The sequence below is a fragment of the Carica papaya genome, chromosome 3 (genome assembly GCF_054855325.1).
Source record: "Carica papaya isolate Zhongbai chromosome 3, ASM5485532v1, whole genome shotgun sequence".
NCBI lineage: Eukaryota > Viridiplantae > Streptophyta > Magnoliopsida > Brassicales > Caricaceae > Carica > Carica papaya.
The window spans coordinates 27,148,890-27,169,549 of record NC_142311.1 but is presented as its reverse complement, the minus strand read 5'-3'; the positions used below and the strand labels follow the sequence as shown (position 1 = coordinate 27,169,549).

The window sequence follows — 20,660 nt, the reverse complement described above, 5'->3', positions numbered from 1 at the left end:
ACATACAAAATGAAAAAGAAAGAAAGAATGAAAGAATCTTCAGTTGAGTTAATTCCAGCTCTTAGTAGTAAAGCGCAGGACTTAAGGAGCTGCAGTGCTATGGACAATTTTTTTTTCTTTCTGAAAATAACAAGTATAAAATATATCATTAAGCATAGGCACCAAGGAGGTGCAACCCACATACAAAATTATTTATAGTTCTGTAAGTACATCAATTAGTTTCTCTAAATTTTCCATGGAAAGCATCGGTTGACCCATAACCAACATACCAAGGATCTGAAACCATCTCTCTCTAATTTTATCTATACTCTTTTCCAACACCTCAAAGACTCTCCTGTTTCTTTCCTTCCAGATAACTCAAAATACTACAAGGCGGATTAGTCCCAACTGCTTTTTCCATAGAGTAGCTTTCTTTTCCAAATTGATCCTCACTTTGAGGACAAAGTGATTGGAAGGAGAGGCCATCTTATATGCATAAAAGTCTATTAGGAAGCCAAAAGTGAAACGGATTATGGTAGTTGTTTGGTGGTTAGCTGGGGATTATCCAGAATCAGAGAGAAGTATATTAAAGTGAACAGCCATGGTAGCATATTTTCTTCTCTCTTAAGTCTCTTCTGAATTCTTCTTTCTCCACTCTTGAATTCTAGCATATGTATGAGTTACTTGTATCACTTGCCCCAAAATCCAACACGATCCTCCAAAGAATAAAAAATTTCCTATTATTTTTTCCTTGAGCTATACTTGAGACCTTTTTTCCGAAACCATCATGCAGAAAGAGAAAGAAACACTACAAACTTTGTTACGACCCATGCTCAAATCAGTAGCGTAAAATCCTTATTCAAGTTAATAATTTAGGGATTGTGGTAATCCACTGTTGCTATCTAAGATTTTCTGGAATAGTATGTCCCTAGATCTGGGATTTTATCTCTCCTTTTTCAGTGAAGGATTTTTCGCCAATTAGATCAACTTAGGACCTTATATTAGCTAGATCTTTTACTATATATTCTACACAAGCTTCATTCGATAATAATAAGAAGAAAGCCCAGAATTTTCTGTCAGTTTCTTCAACTGTTCTTCATGGTACCAGAGAACCATCTCTGTAACCCCTATCTGATCCCATGACCAAATACGGCATGAGAATTGAAAAACAGATCTCCTCTTCCAAAGTTACCTCCAGACCAGAAGCTACACCAGCTGTAATCTGATCCCATGACCAAATACGGCATGAGAATTGAAAAATAGATCTCCTCTTCTGAAGTTACCTCCAGACCAGAGGCTACACCAGCTGTGAGTAGCTATGAGGAATGAGAGTCTCTTCTTCCCTTCTTTTTACCAGTCACAAACTCAATGGAAAGAATTATCTTCAATGGTCCCAATCCGTGACGATGTTCATTTGTGAAAAAGGAAGGACGAGTATTTCACAGAAGAAATCACTGTTCCTCAAAAAAGCGATCCCAAATTCAGACAATGGAAGACCAAAAACCATATGGTAATATCTTGGCTTATTAACTCATTGATGAATGAAATAGGAGAAAATTTTTTATTGTGCGGAACTGCAAAAGAGATTTGGAACTGTTGCCAGAGAGACTTATTTGAGTACTGAAAACACTTCATAATTGTTTCAGGTCAAGTCTATCCTGCATGACTTATGTCAAAAAGATTTCTCGGTCACGCAGTACTTCAACACCCTCAACCGCCAATGGCATTTGAAATCTACTCATGGAAGTGTCCTCAAGGTGCCCCTAGCTATAAAATCATTGTGGAGCAAAAGCAAACATTCAAAGTTTCTATTTAGCCTTAACAAGGACCTGGATGAAGTTTGAGCGATCAGGAACCAAACATTTCTTGTGTCTCAGGGAGGCATTTCCAAAAGTTAGTCGCGAAGAGAGAAGAAAGAAAGTGATGACGGAACCCCAAACAGCTGCACAAAGTCTTGAAGGATCTGCCCTTGTAACTGCTTACCCCCACCATCGCAATGAAAACCATCAAGAAAAGGAAGACCATGGTATCACCATTGTCAAAAGCCAGGACACCTCAAAGAAAATTGCTTGAAACTTCAAGGAAAACTTAATGATTGGAAGCCCTCTTGAGCACGCAATAACAAGGACAGACATGTGCATGCCACTGTCACTAATGAAGAAATCCCCACGTCATTAGACTCAAGTCCTTTCATTAAAGAACAAATTGAAGCTCTACGAGAACCCTTCAGCCAAAATCTACTAATTCAGCTGAGTGTGTTTAATTCTGGAACTGACATGCTAGACCAAACAGGTAAATTTTTTACAAACACTCACAATCAATAAAATTACCCATCCTTGGATCATTCACTCAGGAGCCTTAGGTCACATGACGGAAGATAGGATACTCTTGCAGAAGTACATATCATGTATAAAAGTATATAATCAAAATAGCCGATGATCTCAGACAAAAGTTGAGAGAATAGGTTTTGTTTTGGTTAAAAAGGACATTAGTCTTAACACTTTTCTTTATGTTTCGAACTTAGACTGTAACCTAGTTTCAGTTAGCAAGGTAACCCAACATCTCAAATGTATAACTGAATTTTTCTCAAACTTATGTGGATTTCGGGAAATGGATTTGTGAAAGACGATTGACAGTACTAAGAAATGTAAAAGACTTCATCTTCTAAAAGGTGATATTCCTTTCACAAACCTTGCACAAGAAGCAAACTGTTCGTCAAATTCCAATTCTTGTAAGGACAATGAAATTATGTTATGGCACTGTTGTCTTGGTTATCCAAACTTTATGTATATAGAAAAGTTAATTCCTCCTTTATTCAATAGTAAAAGTCCAAAGTCTTTTGTTCCAAAATATACCAACTTTCCAAACACACTTGCAACAGGTATCCTAGTCTTTCATACAAACCATCTCAACCATTTTTCATCATTCACAATAATGCTTCAAGTTCCTCAAGGGTGAAAATATAATGGAAATTTGATGACTTGTATTATTTATAGATGATCACACTAGATTGATGTGGATATTCCTCATGAAAGAAAAAATTGAGGCAAGTCAAAGCTTTCGAAATTTCAACTTCATGATGCAAACTCAATTCCATACCAAGATCCAAGCCCTAAAAATTGATATACCATTCAAAACTGCTTTGGGTAATTATTTCTTGGGTCAAGGCATTGTACACATTAGTTCTTGTAGAGACACCTTTCAGCAAAACGGGGACGCTAAAAAGAAGAACCAACATCTTCTGGAGGTAGCCAGATCTCACATGTTCTCCACTCATGTTCCAAAATGCTTATGGGGAGAGGTTGTCCTTATAATATCATATCTAATCAATAAAATGCCCTCCCAAATACTTGAGTTTCAAACTCCATGTCAAGTTTTACTTCAAACCTTTGCAAATAGCAAAATTACCTCTTCCCTAAACCCTAAAAATATTTGGATGTTCTGTCTTTGTTTACATACACCAACAATATCGTAGCAAATTAGGCCTTAAATCCATCAAATGGATCTTTTTGGGCTACTCCCTTAATCAAAAGGGTTATAAATGCTACTCTCCAATCACAAAAAGAATATGCATTTTAATGGATATAACATTTTTTGAAACATCAATTCCACTACTCTAAATCTAATATTCAGGCAGAGAACATGAGAAATATCATCTTTGGAACATTCTTGATGAACCACCTCAACCAGGAACAACTCCACATGTTATGAGCAATTTGTATCGCAACTTGTTCTTGGTGATCACACTGCAATCACTTCAGCCCCAAATCAATATAACTCCTCAACTCCAGCCCCAAATCAATCACTAGAAGGAAAGCTAGAGAAGGAGATAGAAACCCAAGCAACCAGATCCAATACCTACTCAAATCACCCAGGTCACAGACCATCTGATTATGAGAATGTTGCATCCATTGTTGCTGACTTAGATATGCCATTGCCATAAGGAAAGGTGTTAGAACTTGCACAAATCATCATATCTGCAAATTTGTCCCATATAAAGGGCTGTTACCACCATATCAGAAGTTTGTTTCGGCTCTTAATAGCATGTAGGTTCCTAATTCCATTCAGGAGGTCCTCAAGAGTCCCAAAATAGGAAAATGATGTAAATGAAGAGCTTAGAGCACTGGGGAAGAATGACATATGGGTAATTTCATATCTCCTTCCTGGAAAGAAACCAGTTGGGTGCAAGTGGGTCTTCACCATAAAACATAAGGCTGACTGAAGGGTAGAGGGGCTAAAAGCTTGCTTAGTTGTGAAAGACTTTACTCAGTTTTATGGGACTGACAACCAAGAAATTTTAACTCCAATAGCCAAACTCAACACTGTTAGAGTCCTCTTTTCTCTAGCTGCAAATCAAGATTGGCCACTAAATCAATTAGGTGTCAAAAATACATTTTTTAAATGGTGATCTAGAAGAAGTATATATATATATATATATATATATACACACACACATCACCAGGACTTAAAAAATCACTGTATGGCTTCAAGCAATCTCCCTGTGCATGATTTACTAAAATTGTGATCAGTCACAGATGCACTCATTGCCAAACAGATCATACACTGTTCATGAAGTTCCCTCTAGGAAAGGAGATAGCAGTTTTAATTTTGTATGTTAATAATATTATCTTAATAGGTGAATTTGAGGAGGAAATCTTGAGATTGAAGAAGCTTTCGGCCAAAGATTTTGAGACCAAAGACTTCGAACATCTCAAAGATTTTGTTGGCATGGAGGTGGCATGATCTAAGAAAGGCATATCTGTCTCTCAATAAAAATATATTCTGGATTTGCTAAAGGAGACAGGTATTCCTGGCTATAAACCTGAAGAAACTTCAACCAGTCCAACCAAGAAGATAAGAAATGGAGAAGGCAGTGAACTTGTGGATAGAGGAAGAAATTAAAAACTCATAGAGTGACTCATTTATCTCTTACGCACTTGAACATTGGGTTTTCTGCTAGTGTTGTGAGTCAGTTCATGAATAATCTAACAGAAGAGCACATAAAAGCGGTAAATAGAATCTAAAGGTTATCTTATAATAAACCTAGGAAGAGGTCTGTTAGTCAAAAGAAGCAAAAATAGAAGTATCGAGGTTTTTAAGATACAAATTACGTAGGAAATAAATGATAGACACTTAACATCCGGGTATTGTTCTTATGTTTGAGGAAATCTTGTTACTTGAAAAACCAATAGTCTCAAGAAGCAGTGCATAGGCTAAGTTTAGAGCTCTTGCTCTAGGTATATGAGAAGGAATGTAAAAACAGGATGCAATGAGAATAGAGAGTAGGAAGCCTATCTAGATGTTCTGTGATAACCAGGCTACCATACGGATTGCAAATAACCCAGTGCACCATGATAAAACTCATCAAGATAGATCAACACTTTAACATAGAGAAAATTGAGAAGGCAGTCATTCGGCTGATGTACACTCGTACAAGGCTCTAGATCTCACTGAAGCTCTTCTTAGAACTAACTTTGAAGAACTGTCTCACAAGCTGTGCATGTACAATATCCATAGCTGGGCTTGAGGAGGAGTGTAGAATCCTTATTCAAGTTAGTAGTTTGGGGATTGTGGCAATTCTGGGATAGTATGTCTCTAAATCTGGGATTTTATCTATCCTTTTTTGGTGGATAATTTTTCTCCAATTAGAACAACTTAAGACCTGATTTTTAGCTAGATTTTTTACTATATATTCTGCACATTCTTCATTCAGTAATAAGAAGAAAACCAAGAATTTCCTCTCAGTTTCTTCAACTTTTCTTCTAGGTTTTCTTCACAGAGAAAAGCAAGACAAAGCGAAGTACACGTGGTCGGGCTCCCCCTACATCTCTTTTTAATGAAATTTTTCCAATAAAAGGGGAAAAGGGTACCCTATATTAAGCAATCACATGGACCATGGGCATCGATAGGAAAATCCGAGACTAAAAAAGTGAAAGCTTGAATTCAAGCATTTCTTTTCTTACATTATTTACGTTATTAGTATTATTGGAAAAGCATGCTTGTAGTGCCCAAAGTAAATTTTTTAAGAATGTCCAAGAAACTTGTACATACAACTTTGATAGATATATGAGTTGAAAGTAGAAGAGTCAAGTTCTGAAAATCTTCGAATAGGGATATTATTTAAAATCCAAGTGAAGATTCTAAACTCGAATTTTCTTCCTAAATCACATTGGTAGAAAAATCCAAGACTAAAAAAGTGAAAGTTCGAGGATCAAGTATTTTTCTTCCCACATCATCTATGCTATTAGTAACATTGAAAAGCATGCTTGTAGTGCCAAAAACCCAATAAAATTAAAAGTTTTTACACTATAATCATTTGCGAATTTCCAGATCCTCAAACATAGGAAACAACGTCCAGACAGGTGTATTTAATATGGGATACCGCAAATTGTAAACATGAGTTACCTGTAGCATCAGTCTGTGCTATCCAGACAGTAAATCCTGCATAAAGATGCTGCCATTTATCCACCCTTCTGGCAGCTCCATGCTGTCCTCCTAATGTTGAAACAACGGCGCGTACATGGCTGAAAGAGTAAGTGAGAAAATTGAATGATTTCTCCAACTTAAAAACAAATTTAAATCAGCAGTCATTCAATAATTCATACCTACTTAGGCTCTCTAATACAGAAGCTTCTGCTTGAGCTACAGAGTCCAATCCTTCAGTAAGCACCACTGAAATTGATTACACTTGTTAATGACTGCAGGATATCTAATACAAGTTAAAAGTATTTGAAATAGATGTTAGTGTTATAGAAGCAAAATTTTGGTCCATGAGAAAACGAGATTGAGAAGAAAAAGAAAAGGAGATTGAGGATGTATGAGCTGTTGCAGGGATAAAACTAATCACAGACAGCAGTTGATGCTTCATTTGAAAATATTCTCAGCACCAATGTAGAAATATTCTTGGCATTTAATTCATTACCATAAAAATGTTTTAAGCCTTTAATTCTTGATTTCGTAAAAAATCCAGCTATTATTAGCTGTACCTTTTGTTATTGATAGATAGATTTGACATTATTAAACTCTATTTCTGATTCTTTGTTTACTTTGAATTAATGGTCAAATCTTCCTCCAAAAGGAAAGTAACTTGATTGTAAAATATGTATATATTGGCTGTCTTCAGCCCTTTGAAGGGCAGAAAGAAATTTCTCCTTTTGACATGGTATTAGAGCAACTCGGACTCTAACACCAGCATTCTTAAAAGAAAAATTATGCCACTAAGAAAGGAGCCCCCTCAGTGGATGTTATCCGGAGTCATATCAGCCAACCGGAAGCCTTCTGACTGTCAGCCCTTCACCATTACCAGCCACAAATTAACTGGCTAGAATTACTTGCAATGACCACAATCTGTCCTCACCTTTATATCCGGAAATGAAAGGATGAATACTTTATCTGTGAAGTTCTCCAACCGAAGAAGGAAAAAACAACATATCAGCCATGGAAAACAGAAAATAACCAAGTAATGTCGTGGCTATTGAATTCCGTTACAAATGAAATTTCTCCTCTATCAAATCGCAACTGAAATATGGAAAACAGAAAAAGAGGCATACTCGCATAGAAAATATTTCTGGAACTTTTCGAAATGAATGCCTTCTTCATGATCATGAAAAAGTAAACTTATCATCACCCAATATTCAACATACTCAACTGTCATTGGCAGCATCTTGATGTATGTGAAAAATATAAGTAGAAATATCCAGATGATACTTTGCACCACAAGAAACTTATGGCACAAAAGAGATTATACATGTTCTTAACAGGAGTAAATAAGAACTTGGATGATGTGCGTGAAAGGATTCTCTCCAAATGACCAATTCCCAGATTTGTGAAGCGTTTGCTGAAGTTAGGTGTGAAGAAAGTCGCAGGGAAATCATGACGAGAACCCATAGTTCAATTAATGATTCCGAAGCAACTGTATCTATAATTAGAGGAGGACAACCACCACTCAACTCTAGGAAACAAAGGAGAAAAAGACCAAAATGTGATCATTGTCACAAACTGGGTGACACTAAAGATAGGTGTTTGGATTTCATGGCAGATTGGGAGATTCAAATTTAATACTAGGAGGGGAAGTAGAAGTAATTCAGCCATCTCGAGAGAGAAGCTTGAAAGTACTGAGACATCTCTCTTCAGCAAGAGCAACTGGAATTGCTCCAACAACTGTTTGTGCAGCAAAGTAAGCCATGTGCTACTTTCACAAGCCTTAGGATCTGAGGATCACAAAGGTACATCATACATGTCTTTGATGCTGAAAAAGAAAAATTCGTTGTCTGGATTGTTGATTCAGGTGCCTCTCACCTTATGACTGGAGATTTACATTTATTTGCTAACCTTAATCCATGTAAAGAAAAATGGTATGCGCCGATTGCTGAAACACAATCACAAGTCATTTGAATTGGAACAATGGAACTAACAGAAGATTTAATACTTCAATCTGTGTTATTTGTTCCAAAAATTAATTATAATTTGTTATCTATTAGCATAGTAACTCAAAATTATAATTACATTACTAAATTTTTTAAAATTCGTGTGAATTTCAAGAAATTGATTAAGGAAGGATGATTGGCAGCACTAAAGCGTGTTTAGGATTATACCTCCTTAGCACCATCAACACTCCAAGTAGACAAGCTCTACATCTTGGTAATCTAGTTCCTCATTACTCTTTAATTAATGCTCCAGCAGTGATATTATTTTGTGACATTCTCGATTAGGTCATCCCATCTTTGTGTACCTTGAAAAGTTATTCCGTTCTTATTCAGAAATGAAAATCCAAAATATTTTAGTATGAAGTGTTTCAATTCTTAAAAAATATATAAAATTTGTTTCCAAACCTTTCATATAAACCAACTCGTCTGTACACACAATATTTCATAGGAATGTATGAGACTAGCTCATGTTAAACATTTAGTTAGGCTTTGTTGATGTGTATCCTTTGATGATGTTCACACTCGTTTAACATTAGTTTTTCTTTTAAAAGAAAAATCAGAAGTTGGGCAAGTCTTCCAAAATGCACAAAATGATCTGAAATCAATTTCAGAAAAAAATAAAAAAAATCCTTGGAATGGGTAATGCTAAAGAGTTTTTTAATAATATTATGGGAGATTATTTGTTGGACCAAGGAATCATCCATCAAAATTCTTGTGTAGATATCCCATAACAAAATAGGATCGCAGAGAAAAAAAATAGACACCTTCTTGAAATCACTCGTTCTTTAAGAATTTTCATTTTGAAATAAAAGTATAAATATATTAACAGATAGCAAGGAGATGCCAACCTGTATATAAATTATTTACAGCTCTAACAAACTATTCTACAAGGTTCCCTAAATCTTCTACAAAATAAAGAGGATGACTTATAATAAAAAACTGAAAGTTTGAAACCATTTATTAATAATTCTATCAAAATTTCCCTCATCCACAATCCCCTTAAAAGGTCTTCTATTTCTCTCATTCCAAATTATCGAAAATATGATCGGCAAGAATGAGGTCCACACGATTCCTCCATCTTCTGACACCCTTCCAAGCCCAACTTTCATCACTAAATGAATCCGCCATCAGCCAACTAATACCCATCAACCCATACACCATCGACCAAAGCTTATATTCATTCGGGCACCAAAAAAGAACATGATTGTAAGATTTCGCAGCCCTTCTACATAAGTAACAACCATTCATCATAATCATCCCCCTTCTCATCAACTTATCTATGGTCAAAATGCATCCCCTTCCAGCCTCTCATGCAAAAAAATGCAACTCTAGGACTTTAACCTTCCAAGTTTGTCTAAAAGGAAAATTCAATCCATGACTTTCCTGCCTAGTCAAGAACTTGTAGTAGGATTTGATCGAAAATAGTCCTACAAAAATAAGGCTTCACAAAGGATGATCATTGCTTCCATCTACGGTAATGATAGACAGAGTAGTAAGGAGATTCACATACTCAGAAATCTCCCAATTATTCAAGTTTCTCAATACATTTACCCGCCATTTTGAAACCCCATCCCTGTCATCTTTAAACAAGTCACTGACCAAACTATCTTTGCTCACTCGACCTTTGAGAACTGCACCCAATGTTCCAAAATATTTCTAGATAGATGCATTCTTACTGTAGTCTACTTTATAAACTGGATCTCATCTCGTGTTTTCAACTTCCAAACCCTATTCCAAGTTCTTATTAAACATTATCCTTCTTCCCGCATTGTGTCAAAAATTCCACTAAAAATATTTGGTTGTTCTGTTTTGGTCCACATTCACTCTCATAACTGCTGAAAGCTCAACTCACGTGCTATAAAATGTATATTTCTGGGATACTCACCAAATTAGAAGGGGTATAAGTGTTATTCCCTTACCACAAGAAGATATTACCACTCTATAAATGTTTCTTTCTTTAAACATCAACTATTTTATCTCAATACTGTCATTTAAGGGGAGAGAGACAACAATGACGAATGACATAATCAGGATGTTGAGAATTCACTAGTAAAATCAATTCCAAGTTTTCTAGATGTCATTGAACCTGTAACTCAAAGTATCAATTCTAACATGAGTCAGTATCTCGTGAGCCTAATTCTCATCCTGAAGTATCAAAAAAAACATTGTGCACAATGAGCTTCATATCTATTTGAGAGCACGTGTCCCCACATAAGAGGGAGTCTCAAACACTATCCAAACCTAAACAAGAATCAATCCAAGTTCATCAAATGAAGGTAACACAATTTTTAAAAACTCTAGAAATGACTTGGCGCATTGCTCTATGAAGAGGAATAAGATCCTATACTCAACACGTTTCGTATAATTATATCTTTTATTCAAGACGCTCACCTAAGTTTGGAGCCTTTATTACAAGTTCTGATACAAGTTCTACAAGTATCCAAGAGGTTATTAGAAATCCTTCTTGTAAGGCAGTTGTCTATGATGAGATCCAAGCTTTAGAATATAATAAGACATACAAAATGACAAATTACCCCTAAGAAAAAATCCAATATGCAGCAAATGGATCTTTATGGTCAAATATAAAATGATGGAAGTATCTACAAATACAAAGCACAACTTATAGCAAAAGAATCTACCCAGTTTTATAATATCGACTCTCAAGAGACGTTTGTACCGGTCACAAAACAAAACATTATCCCTGTTCTCCTATCATTAGCTGTAAATTTGGATCGGCCTTTATTCTAGCTAGAGTGAAGAATGCATTCCTAAATGAGAACCTAGTTGAAGAAGTATATATAAAGATCCCTCTTAGATTTGGAACTCCAAATATGAGACATCAAGTTCGCAAGTTAAAAAGGTTACTGTATGGTCTTAAGTAATCCAAAGAATTTAGTTTTAAAGATTTACAAGAGTAAAACAATATGAATATTCTCAATGTTTGTAACACTCGGGGCCGAAAATTGGTCTAGGATGATGTTTACGGATTATGAATATATATATAATAATTAAAATATTTTATTTTATTTTAATTTAATTGAATTTTTGAAAAAAAACAAGTTAGAGACGAAATTGAAAATAATTTTGGGAAGAAGAGGTGAAAATTTGAGTACGGGGGTGTTTTTGAAAGAAAAACTAAAAATAGGGGGTCAAGTACAATTAGAGAAAGTTCGGCCACGTAGGACTGCCAAGTCAGCAGTTTCGACGAACAGGAGCGTGCCGTGTGGCCAGACGGGCTGACGTTGGCACCACCTGGGAGGCTACGCTGGCGATCCGTGCGCCTCGCAATCGGATGGCAAAGGATTGATCCCCCATGCGTGGACGGTTCGGATCCGCTTCCCTCTTAGGCGCGATCGAACAGTTAAGATCAAACGTGATGAACGGTGCAGATTCGTTTCCCTTTTAGTTACAGATTCGTTTCCCCCTTAGGTGCGATTGAATGGTCGAGATCAAACGCGATGAACGATTAAGATTCGTTTCCTCCTTAGGCGTGATCGGACGGACGAGATCAATCGCAATGGACGATCCAGATTAATGCATGATAGGTATAAATATTTCGCATCACATAGAACTCGAACCCTACCTGACAACCTCACCGCTGGAGAAGGAAGCCGACCGCTGACTGCCAAAAAAAGTAAAAATTCTTCTACCCGCTCGGAATTCGATTCCAAGCACCCCTATGGCCATATCGGAGCAAAATAAACGGTGGGTGAATCGAAAATCGCGGGCAAAGCCTCGTGGGGCTGCTGTTGGCCCAAAACCCGCAACCTCCTCCGATAAGCCCTTTCCAGGTTCCTGTTTCGTGCAATTTTTCCATCATTGTGTTCACTGTTCTGTTTTCTACAAGTTGACGGAAGGAGGAATCCCAGCCGCGAAGGAGAGCCGGCGAAGCCGCCATACTCGGAAACCCCACCACCGGTAAGTTTCAGTTTTATGATTTTTTCGGTCAACCAATGATCCCTAACGTGTTTTTTCCACAAGGATTGTGTAAAGCCAGGCGAAACCTGCCTAAATCGGCCGAAAACGGCCAGTCTGAGGCAAACCGCTGCCACGCCCATGGCAGCGGCGGTGCCGTCGCCGGAGTACAGCGGCATTGCCGTGCTAGAATTTCGAAATTGACCAGAAAGAATTTTTAACACCGATTTAGGGTATTTTTAGGTACGTGGAGCGTGTTTAATCTCCGTAAGAAAAATTTAGAAAATCTGGAGACTGTCATGAGACGTGGTAGAAAGACAGTGTTTCGAACATCGATTCGGGTAAAAATCTCTCACCTTATTCCCTGTTATGGAATTGAAATTTAAAAATTAATAATATGGTATTTTGTAAAATTTAAAAAACTTTGAGAATAATTACAGGTCACTAATGGAGCCGAAACCGCTTAGTTATTTATTTGTTCTGTTTAACTGATTATTTATTTATACAATTTTAAATACATGATAATTTATTGAAATACTTAAATGATTCAGTTGTGTTTTCTTGATACATATATCGCTTGTTTTTGCGTGATTTACGATTGATTGTGAAACGTGAAATTAATATACAAATGAAAATTGCTTGATGATGTGAACTAATAAATGGTTGTCTTACTAAATATCCTGAGAGATGGTGAACGGACCGGGTACATAGGGAACCTTAACGTAAACGTCATCTCATATTGGACGAGGTATCGAAGGATGATATTTTTGGCGCTCATACTGGATAGAGTATGGGGACAACCCGTTTCACTCTCATACTGGATGGGGTATCGAGGGATGACATTTTTGGCGCTCAAACTGGACAGGGTATGGGGATAAACGGATAATTGACAAATTTAAATATTGGGTTCACGTGTAGGAGAACATCCCTATGAACTCCCAGAGATACCAGTAAGCAGATAAAAAAAAAGGAAAAGTTGTTCTTACTCACTTGTATAAGAAATCATAATGCTATTTGAGTTATTATTTTATATGTTGATTTTCAAAATTTCATAACGGTAAGTATGCAATAAAGGATTTTTCTTATGATAAATGAACTTAATTAAATTAAGAGTTCCATTAGTCGTTTTATGTTTTTTTTTTTTACCAACCTTCAGTTTTTGTATCGGTGAGTAGTGTGATATTCTTATTGGGTAGTGTAGCTCATCCCTATTAATTATTTCAGATCAAGAAAATCAAGACCCAGATCCTGACCAGCAGGAGGGCTGTGAGTAGGTGTCTTCCGAATCCTATCAAGAGCTAGTGGAAGTTAACTTCTCTACAATATTTATTTATTATTTTCATATGTTTATTTCGTTTTTTTTTATAAACCATTATGAAAAGGACATTTTCATAGTATTATTGGACATTCAAATTTATGTGTAACGAATGTAAATCCTAACGTTATTATATGCTTCCGCATTAAATTTATAAATTTATTTTCCCTCCTAGTTTTGAGCCGTTTCAGTTGATATCAAATCCGCGTTTCTCGAAACCATTCCTTACACAAAAACTTAAAAACACTAAATACAAAATTATCACTCAACATTTCCTTGTGAAATACAGGTACAAGAAATGAGGAGAGGAAGACCTCCACTAAACTGAATAGCACAGAATGACTCACTTCGAGAGGATGTCGACCGACTCTTTGAGATGCTAGAGAGACTCATCTCGACCCAGCAGGCTGGGGAGGAAAGGAGAGAGTTGTCTGACCCTCCCTCATTGCCACAATTTGAGCCACTCTTGCAGCAGGAAGATCTGGAGCTACCCCGGTACAACCCCGCTCCTCCATCGTACTATCCGGCACTACCACAGCACAATTCGGTGCCTCCACTGCATCATCCGGTACCGCCACAGTATAACCTGGTGCCTCCATCATATTATCTGACACCGCCACAAGGCCACTCGGTCCCTCCCCAGCATAAACAAGTTCCTCTTCCACGGGACCCAATTCCACCCATCATGGACCCAGATTACATTAAGAGATACAAGAGACTAAACCAATATACTTTTGCAGGGGCATCCCTTTTTGAAGAGACCGAGTTTTAGTTAACTAAAACAGAGAAGATTTTCGCGACTCTTGGGGTGGTTTCTGAACAGAAGGTTATACTTGCCACCTACATGCTTGTGGGAGAGGCAGGCCGCTGGTGGCAACTCAAGCAGACCACCTTACCTGTTCCAGTCACTTGAGAACAGTTCCTGATGGCCTTTAATGCAGAATACTTCCTAGAGCACCTCCGACATTTGAAAGAGCTGGAGTTTGCACACCTTATCTAGGGCAAGATGACTATGTTGGAGTATGCCCAAAAGTTCCTAAAATTGGGCTGGTATTCCCCTGAGAGTATGATGAATGAAGGCAGGAAGGCAAAGAAGTTCGAGTGGAGCCTCCGCCCCTAGATTAGACAGCAGCTGTACGTATTTGAACTCAATACTTAGTCAGCCGTTCTGGTTAAGGCACAGCTAGTGGAGAGGAATCTTCGCATCTTTTCTCTAGTAATGGAGAATCCCAGATGCCCAGTTTCACACCGTAGACCAGCACTTACTGCACCGATTCAACAGAACAAGAGACTTAGGCTAGTGACTCAGGTTCTTCCTCAGACTCCAGTAACAGAACGCGATAGGACTTGCCAGCACTATAGAAAGGATCATGGGGACCGACCCTACTATCGTTTCAATAATACCTGCCGCATATGTGGAAGTACTCAACACTACGTGAGAGAGTGCCCGCGGAACCAGAATCAGGCCAGACCTTCTATTCAGGGCAGAGTTTACAACCTCACTCAACAAGATGCTGAAGCCAACCCGGACGTGATACAGGGTACGTACACTATTGTAATCACCTTGCACATGTTTTGATTGATACTGGCGCTTCACATTCGTTTGTTTCACACACTTTTACACAAAACTTAAATGTATTAACGGAAACACTTGTTTTTGTATTGTTTGTATCCATTCCTGAAAGTAGGACACTACTAGGGGAATATATATATATAGAGCTTGTATCATAAATATAGCAGATAGAAAGTTAAGTGTGGATTTAATAGAGATTGACACAGGGGGCTTTGATGTAATCCCAGAGATGAACTGGTTAGCGGCGTACCACGTCACCGTAAATTGCTTCTACAAGAAATTTGTATTCAACCCTCTTAATGAAGAGCCGTTTACAAATTAATGAAAATTTTTAAATGTAATTTCCTCATTTTATAGTGTTTAACTCTATGGTCTTCTCTACATTAGGCAAATTGAAGAAAGAAGTCTACATTCAAGAGATTCTGGTAGTCCGAGACTTCTCTGATGTGTTCCCTGACGAACTACCTTGACTGCCAGTGAACAGAGAAATTGAGTTCACTATAGATCTTCAGTTAGACACCCAGCCTATTTCAATGGATTCTTACCACATGAACCATATTGAGATGGAAAAACTGAAGAAATAGATCAATGAATTGTAGGACAGTAGATTCATCCGACATAGTGTATCTTTTTGGGGTGCTGGAGTCACATTTGTAAAAAAAGGGGACGAAACATTACAATTGTGTATTAACTACTGGTGATTAAACAGGGTCACGATCAAGAACAAATACCCCCTCTCCAGAATTAATGATCTCTTTAACCAGTTGCAGGGTTCCCAAATCTTCTCCAAAATAGATTTGTATTCGGGTTACTACCAGGTAAAGATCAAGGCAGAGGACATTTCCAAGACAGCTTTCAGAACCAGGTATGAACATTATGAGTTCCTAGTCATGCCCTTTGGATTACCAACGTGTCAGCCATTTTTATGGACTTGATGAACAGGGATTTAAGACAATTCTTAAATCAGTTCATCATTGTGTTTATCGATGATATCTTGATCTATTCAAAGAATAAAAAGGAATACACTCACCACCTGACTCAGGTTTTGCAGATTCTCAAAGAGAAAAAATTGAATGTCAAATTGAGTAAGCGTGGTTTCTAACTCGAGTAAACTATCTTTCTAAGGCACATTGTATCAAGGGGTGGAGTATCAATGAACCCCAAAAAGGTTGATACAGTGCTTGGATGGGAGAAATTGACTTCAGTTAAGGAGATTCGTAACTTTCTGGGAATGACAGGCTATTACTGTAGATTTGTAGAAGGATTTTCCAGTCTGACCGCTCCATTGACCCGGCTCACAAAGGAAACGTTAAGTTTGAATGGAACGTAAACTGTAAAAAGAGCTTTACAAAACTCAAGAAGTGATTGACTACTACACCCGTCTTGGCCTTACCGAGTGGGACAAGGGGTTATACAGCGTACAATGATGTCTCTTACCTGGGGCTGGGTTGTGTTTTGATGTAGCATGACAAAGTTATAACCTACGGGTCCAATTAATTGAAGAGTCATGAGAAAAATTATCCCACTCATGACTTGAAATTTGCTGCCATTATCTACGCCTTGAAGATCTTACGCCACTACTTGTATGAGGAGACTTTTGAGATTTTTACTGACCACAAGAGTTTGAAGCACAAATTCACTCAGAATGATCTAAATATGTGTTAGAGGCGTTGGATAGAGCTCCTCAAGATTATAATTATAATATCTTGTATCACCCGAATAAGGGCAACGTAGTAGCTGACGCCCTAAGCAAAAAAAGTGTAGGTATGTTAGCTCACTTAATGGTTCTGAATGCAGGGTAATAAGGACCGCACAACAGATACAACTTCAGAACTTAAAGAGAGTTGCATGCTTGGTCCACTTGACTGTCCAACCCAAATTAATTCAAAGAATAAGAGAAGCACAATTAACCGATTCCACCATAGCCACCCTCAAGAAAGATGCAGAACAAGGAGTACGTCCAGAATTTCGAGTCTCTGCCGATTGATTGCTCAGGTTTCAGGACAAAATGTGTGTTTCAAATGACAATGACTTAAAAAGAGACATCATGATAGAGGTTCACAGCTCCAAGTTCGCCATACATCCCGCAAGTACTAAAATATATCAAAGTATGCGATCTTGGTTTTGGTAGAGCAGAATGAAAAGGGAGATAACCCACTTTATTACCAAGTGTCTAGTATGCCAACAAGTTAAAGCAGAGTATCAATGCTCAGACAGGCTACTTCAGCCATTACCGATCCCGGAGTGGAAATAAGAATATATCACAACGGATTTCATAACATGGTTGCCTAAAGCACGCTCAAGACATGATGTCATTTAGGTAATTGTTGATCGGCTCATCAAGTCTTCTCACTTCTATGCTATTAAGATGACCGACCCCTTAGACAAGTTAGCAAAAATATATATCCGATAGATAGCTAGGTTACATGGAGTTCCAGTGTTAATAGTATCCAACAAAGACCCCAGGTTCACTTCTCGATTTTGGTTTAGTTCACATTCTACTCTCAAACCGTGGGCAATCAGAAAGAACGATTCGCACACTAGAGGATATGCTGCGAGCTTATATTTTAGACTTTGGGGGCCATTGGGATGATCACCTACCTCTGATAGAGTTCACCTACAATAACAGCTACCAGACAAGCATCAGCATGGCTCCGTACGAGGTATTGTATGGCCAACCATGCAGATCGCCGATCTGTTGAGAAAAAGGTAGATGATAGGAAATTATTCGACCCAAATCTTGTAAGTAAGACTACAGCCAAGATAGTTAAAATTAGAAAGAATATCTAGACAACTCAGAGCAGGCAAAAAAATTATGCAGACTCCCGGAGGATAGATTTGGAGTTTGGGAAAGGTGACCGAGTATTTCTTAAGGTTACTCCCTTCAAAGAGATCAGTAAGTTTGGCAAGATGAGAAAATTAAATCCTCGATTCATTGGACCATTTAAAATCTTAGACCGGATTGATACGACTGCCTACAGACTGACACTACTTCCAGAGCTATCTAGGATTCATAATATATTTCACGCATCTATGCTACGCAAGTACAACCCAGACCCCTCACACATCTTGTCCCACGAGCCCTTTTCACTCCAGAAAAATCTATCCTATGAGGAGGTACTGGTAGACATTGTAAACCGAAAGAGTAGAGTACTTCACAACCGAGAAATTTCATTCATCAAGGTTCTATATCAGAACCATACATAGGAATAGATCACTTCGAAACTGGAATCAAGCTTTAGGGCCTAGTATCCCCAGCTGTTTGAGTAGCAAAAAGGTAATAAATTTGAGAGACCAAATTTCTTTCAAGGGAAAGAGAGTTATAACACTTGAACCCGAAAATCAGCTTGGAATGATATTTATGGATTATAAATATATATATGTATAATAATTAAAAAAATTTATTTTATTTTAATTTGATTGAATTTTTGAGAAAAAACGAGTTAGGAACAAAATTGAAAATAATTTTGAAAATAACTGGTGAAAATTTGGGTTCGAGGGTGTTTTTGAAAAAAAAATTAAAAACAGGGAGTCAAAGTGCAATTAGAGAAAGTTCGGCCACGTAAGACTGCCAGTCGGTAGTTTCGACGAAAAGGAGCACGCCGCATGACGAGACGCACTGACGTTAGCGCCATGCGGGCAGCTACGCTGGCGATTCGCATGTCCCGCGATCGGACGGTCAAGGATCAATCTTGCGCACGTGGACGGTTCGAATCCGCTTCCCCCTTAGGCGCGATCAAACGATCGAGATCAAACGCGGTGAACGGTTCAAATTCGTTTCTCCCTTAGGCGCAATCGAACGGTCAAGATCAAACGCGATGAACGGTCTAGATTTGTTTCCTCCTTATGTGTGATCGGACGGACGAGATCGATCGCGATGGATGACTCAAATTAACGCATAATGGATATAAATATTTCGCATCACACAGAACCCGAACCCTAGCTGCAAGTCCCCCGCCGGAGAAGGAAATCGACCACCGACCGCCGCCGCACCGAAGCCACCTCTGAGCACCAAAAAAGATAAAAATTCTCCTACCCGCTCGGAATTTGATTTCGAGCACCCTTGTGACCATATCGGAGCAGAACAAACGGCGAATGAGCCGAAAACCGCGGGCAAAGCTTGACGAGGCCACCGCTGCCCAAAACTCGCAATCTCCTCTGATGAGCCCCTTCCCGGTTCCCGTTTCGTGCGATTTTTCCACCATTGTGTTCACCGTTTTGTTTTCTGCAGGTTGATCGAAGGAGGAATCCCAACCGCAAAGGAGAGCCGGCGGAGCCGCTGCACTTGAAAACCTCACCATCGGTAAGTTTCATTTTTCTAATTTTTTTGGCCAACTAAGGTTTTCTAATGTGTTCTTTTGCAGGGATATGTGTAAAGCCGACCGAAACCGGTCGAAAAGAGCCAGGCCGAGGCAAACCGCCACTGTGGACGGCGGTGCTGTCGCTGGAGCACGGCGACGGCGCCTTTCTAGAATCTCGAAATTGGCCGGAAGAGATTTTTAACACCGATGTTGAGTTTTTAGGGTATTTTTAGGTACATGGAACATGTTTAATCTCCGCATGAAAAATTCAGAAAATCCAGGGACAACTAGGAGGCGTGAAAGAAAGTATGGTGTTACGTATACCGATTCGGATAAGAATCTATCATCTTATTCCTTATTATGGAATTGAAACTTAAAAATTAATAATCTAGTATTATGTGAAATTTAGAAAGTTTTGGGAATAATTAAAGGTCATTAATGGAGTCGGAACCAGTTAGTTATTTATTTGTCATATTTAACTGATTATTTACTTATACAACTTTAAATACATGATAATATATTAAAATAGTTAAATGATTCAGTTGTGTTTTCTTGATACATATATCACTTGTTTTTGCATGATTTACGCTTGATTGTGAAATGTAAAATTAATATACAAATAAAAATTGCTTGATGATGTGAATTAATAAAGGGTTGTCTTATTGGATATCCTGAGAGATGGTGGACAGACTGGGTACATAGGGAACCTTAGCGTCACCTCATACCGGACGGGGTATCGAAGGATGATATTTTTGGCGCTCATACCGGATAGAGTACAGGGACGATCCGTTTCACCCTCGTATCGGACGGGATATCAAGGGATGACATTTTTGCTACTCATCCCGAATAAGATATGGGGACGGCCGGATAATTGACAAGTTTAGATATTGCGTTCACGCGTAAAGGGATATCCCTATAAATCCCAGAAGTACCAGTAAGCAAAAAAAAAAAAAAAGTTGTTCTTCTTTCGCACTTGTATAAGAAATCATAATGTTATTTGAGTTATTATCTTTATAGGTTGATTTTGAAAATCTCATAACGATAAGTATGCAATAAATGATTTTTCTTGTGATACATGAATTTACTTAAATTAAGAACTCCATTACTCGTTTTATGTTTTTTTTTTTTTACCAACCTTCAGTTTCCGTATC

The 20,660-nt window shown here is 38.0% G+C and overlaps 1 protein-coding gene across 1 annotated transcript in view; it reads right to left on the bottom strand.

The window, feature by feature from the left end:
* Positions 1–20,660, bottom strand: part of SKL2 (shikimate kinase like 2) — a 29,022-nt gene that overhangs the window by 4,368 nt on the left and 3,994 nt on the right. Inside the window, exons 5-6 of the mRNA XM_088216382.1 lie at positions 6,585–6,651; positions 6,385–6,503 (exon numbers count right to left, since the gene is read on the bottom strand). Of these exons, the coding sequence (XP_088072508.1) occupies positions 6,385–6,503; positions 6,585–6,651 (186 nt within the window). The remainder of the gene's footprint in view (positions 1–6,384; positions 6,504–6,584; positions 6,652–20,660) is intronic.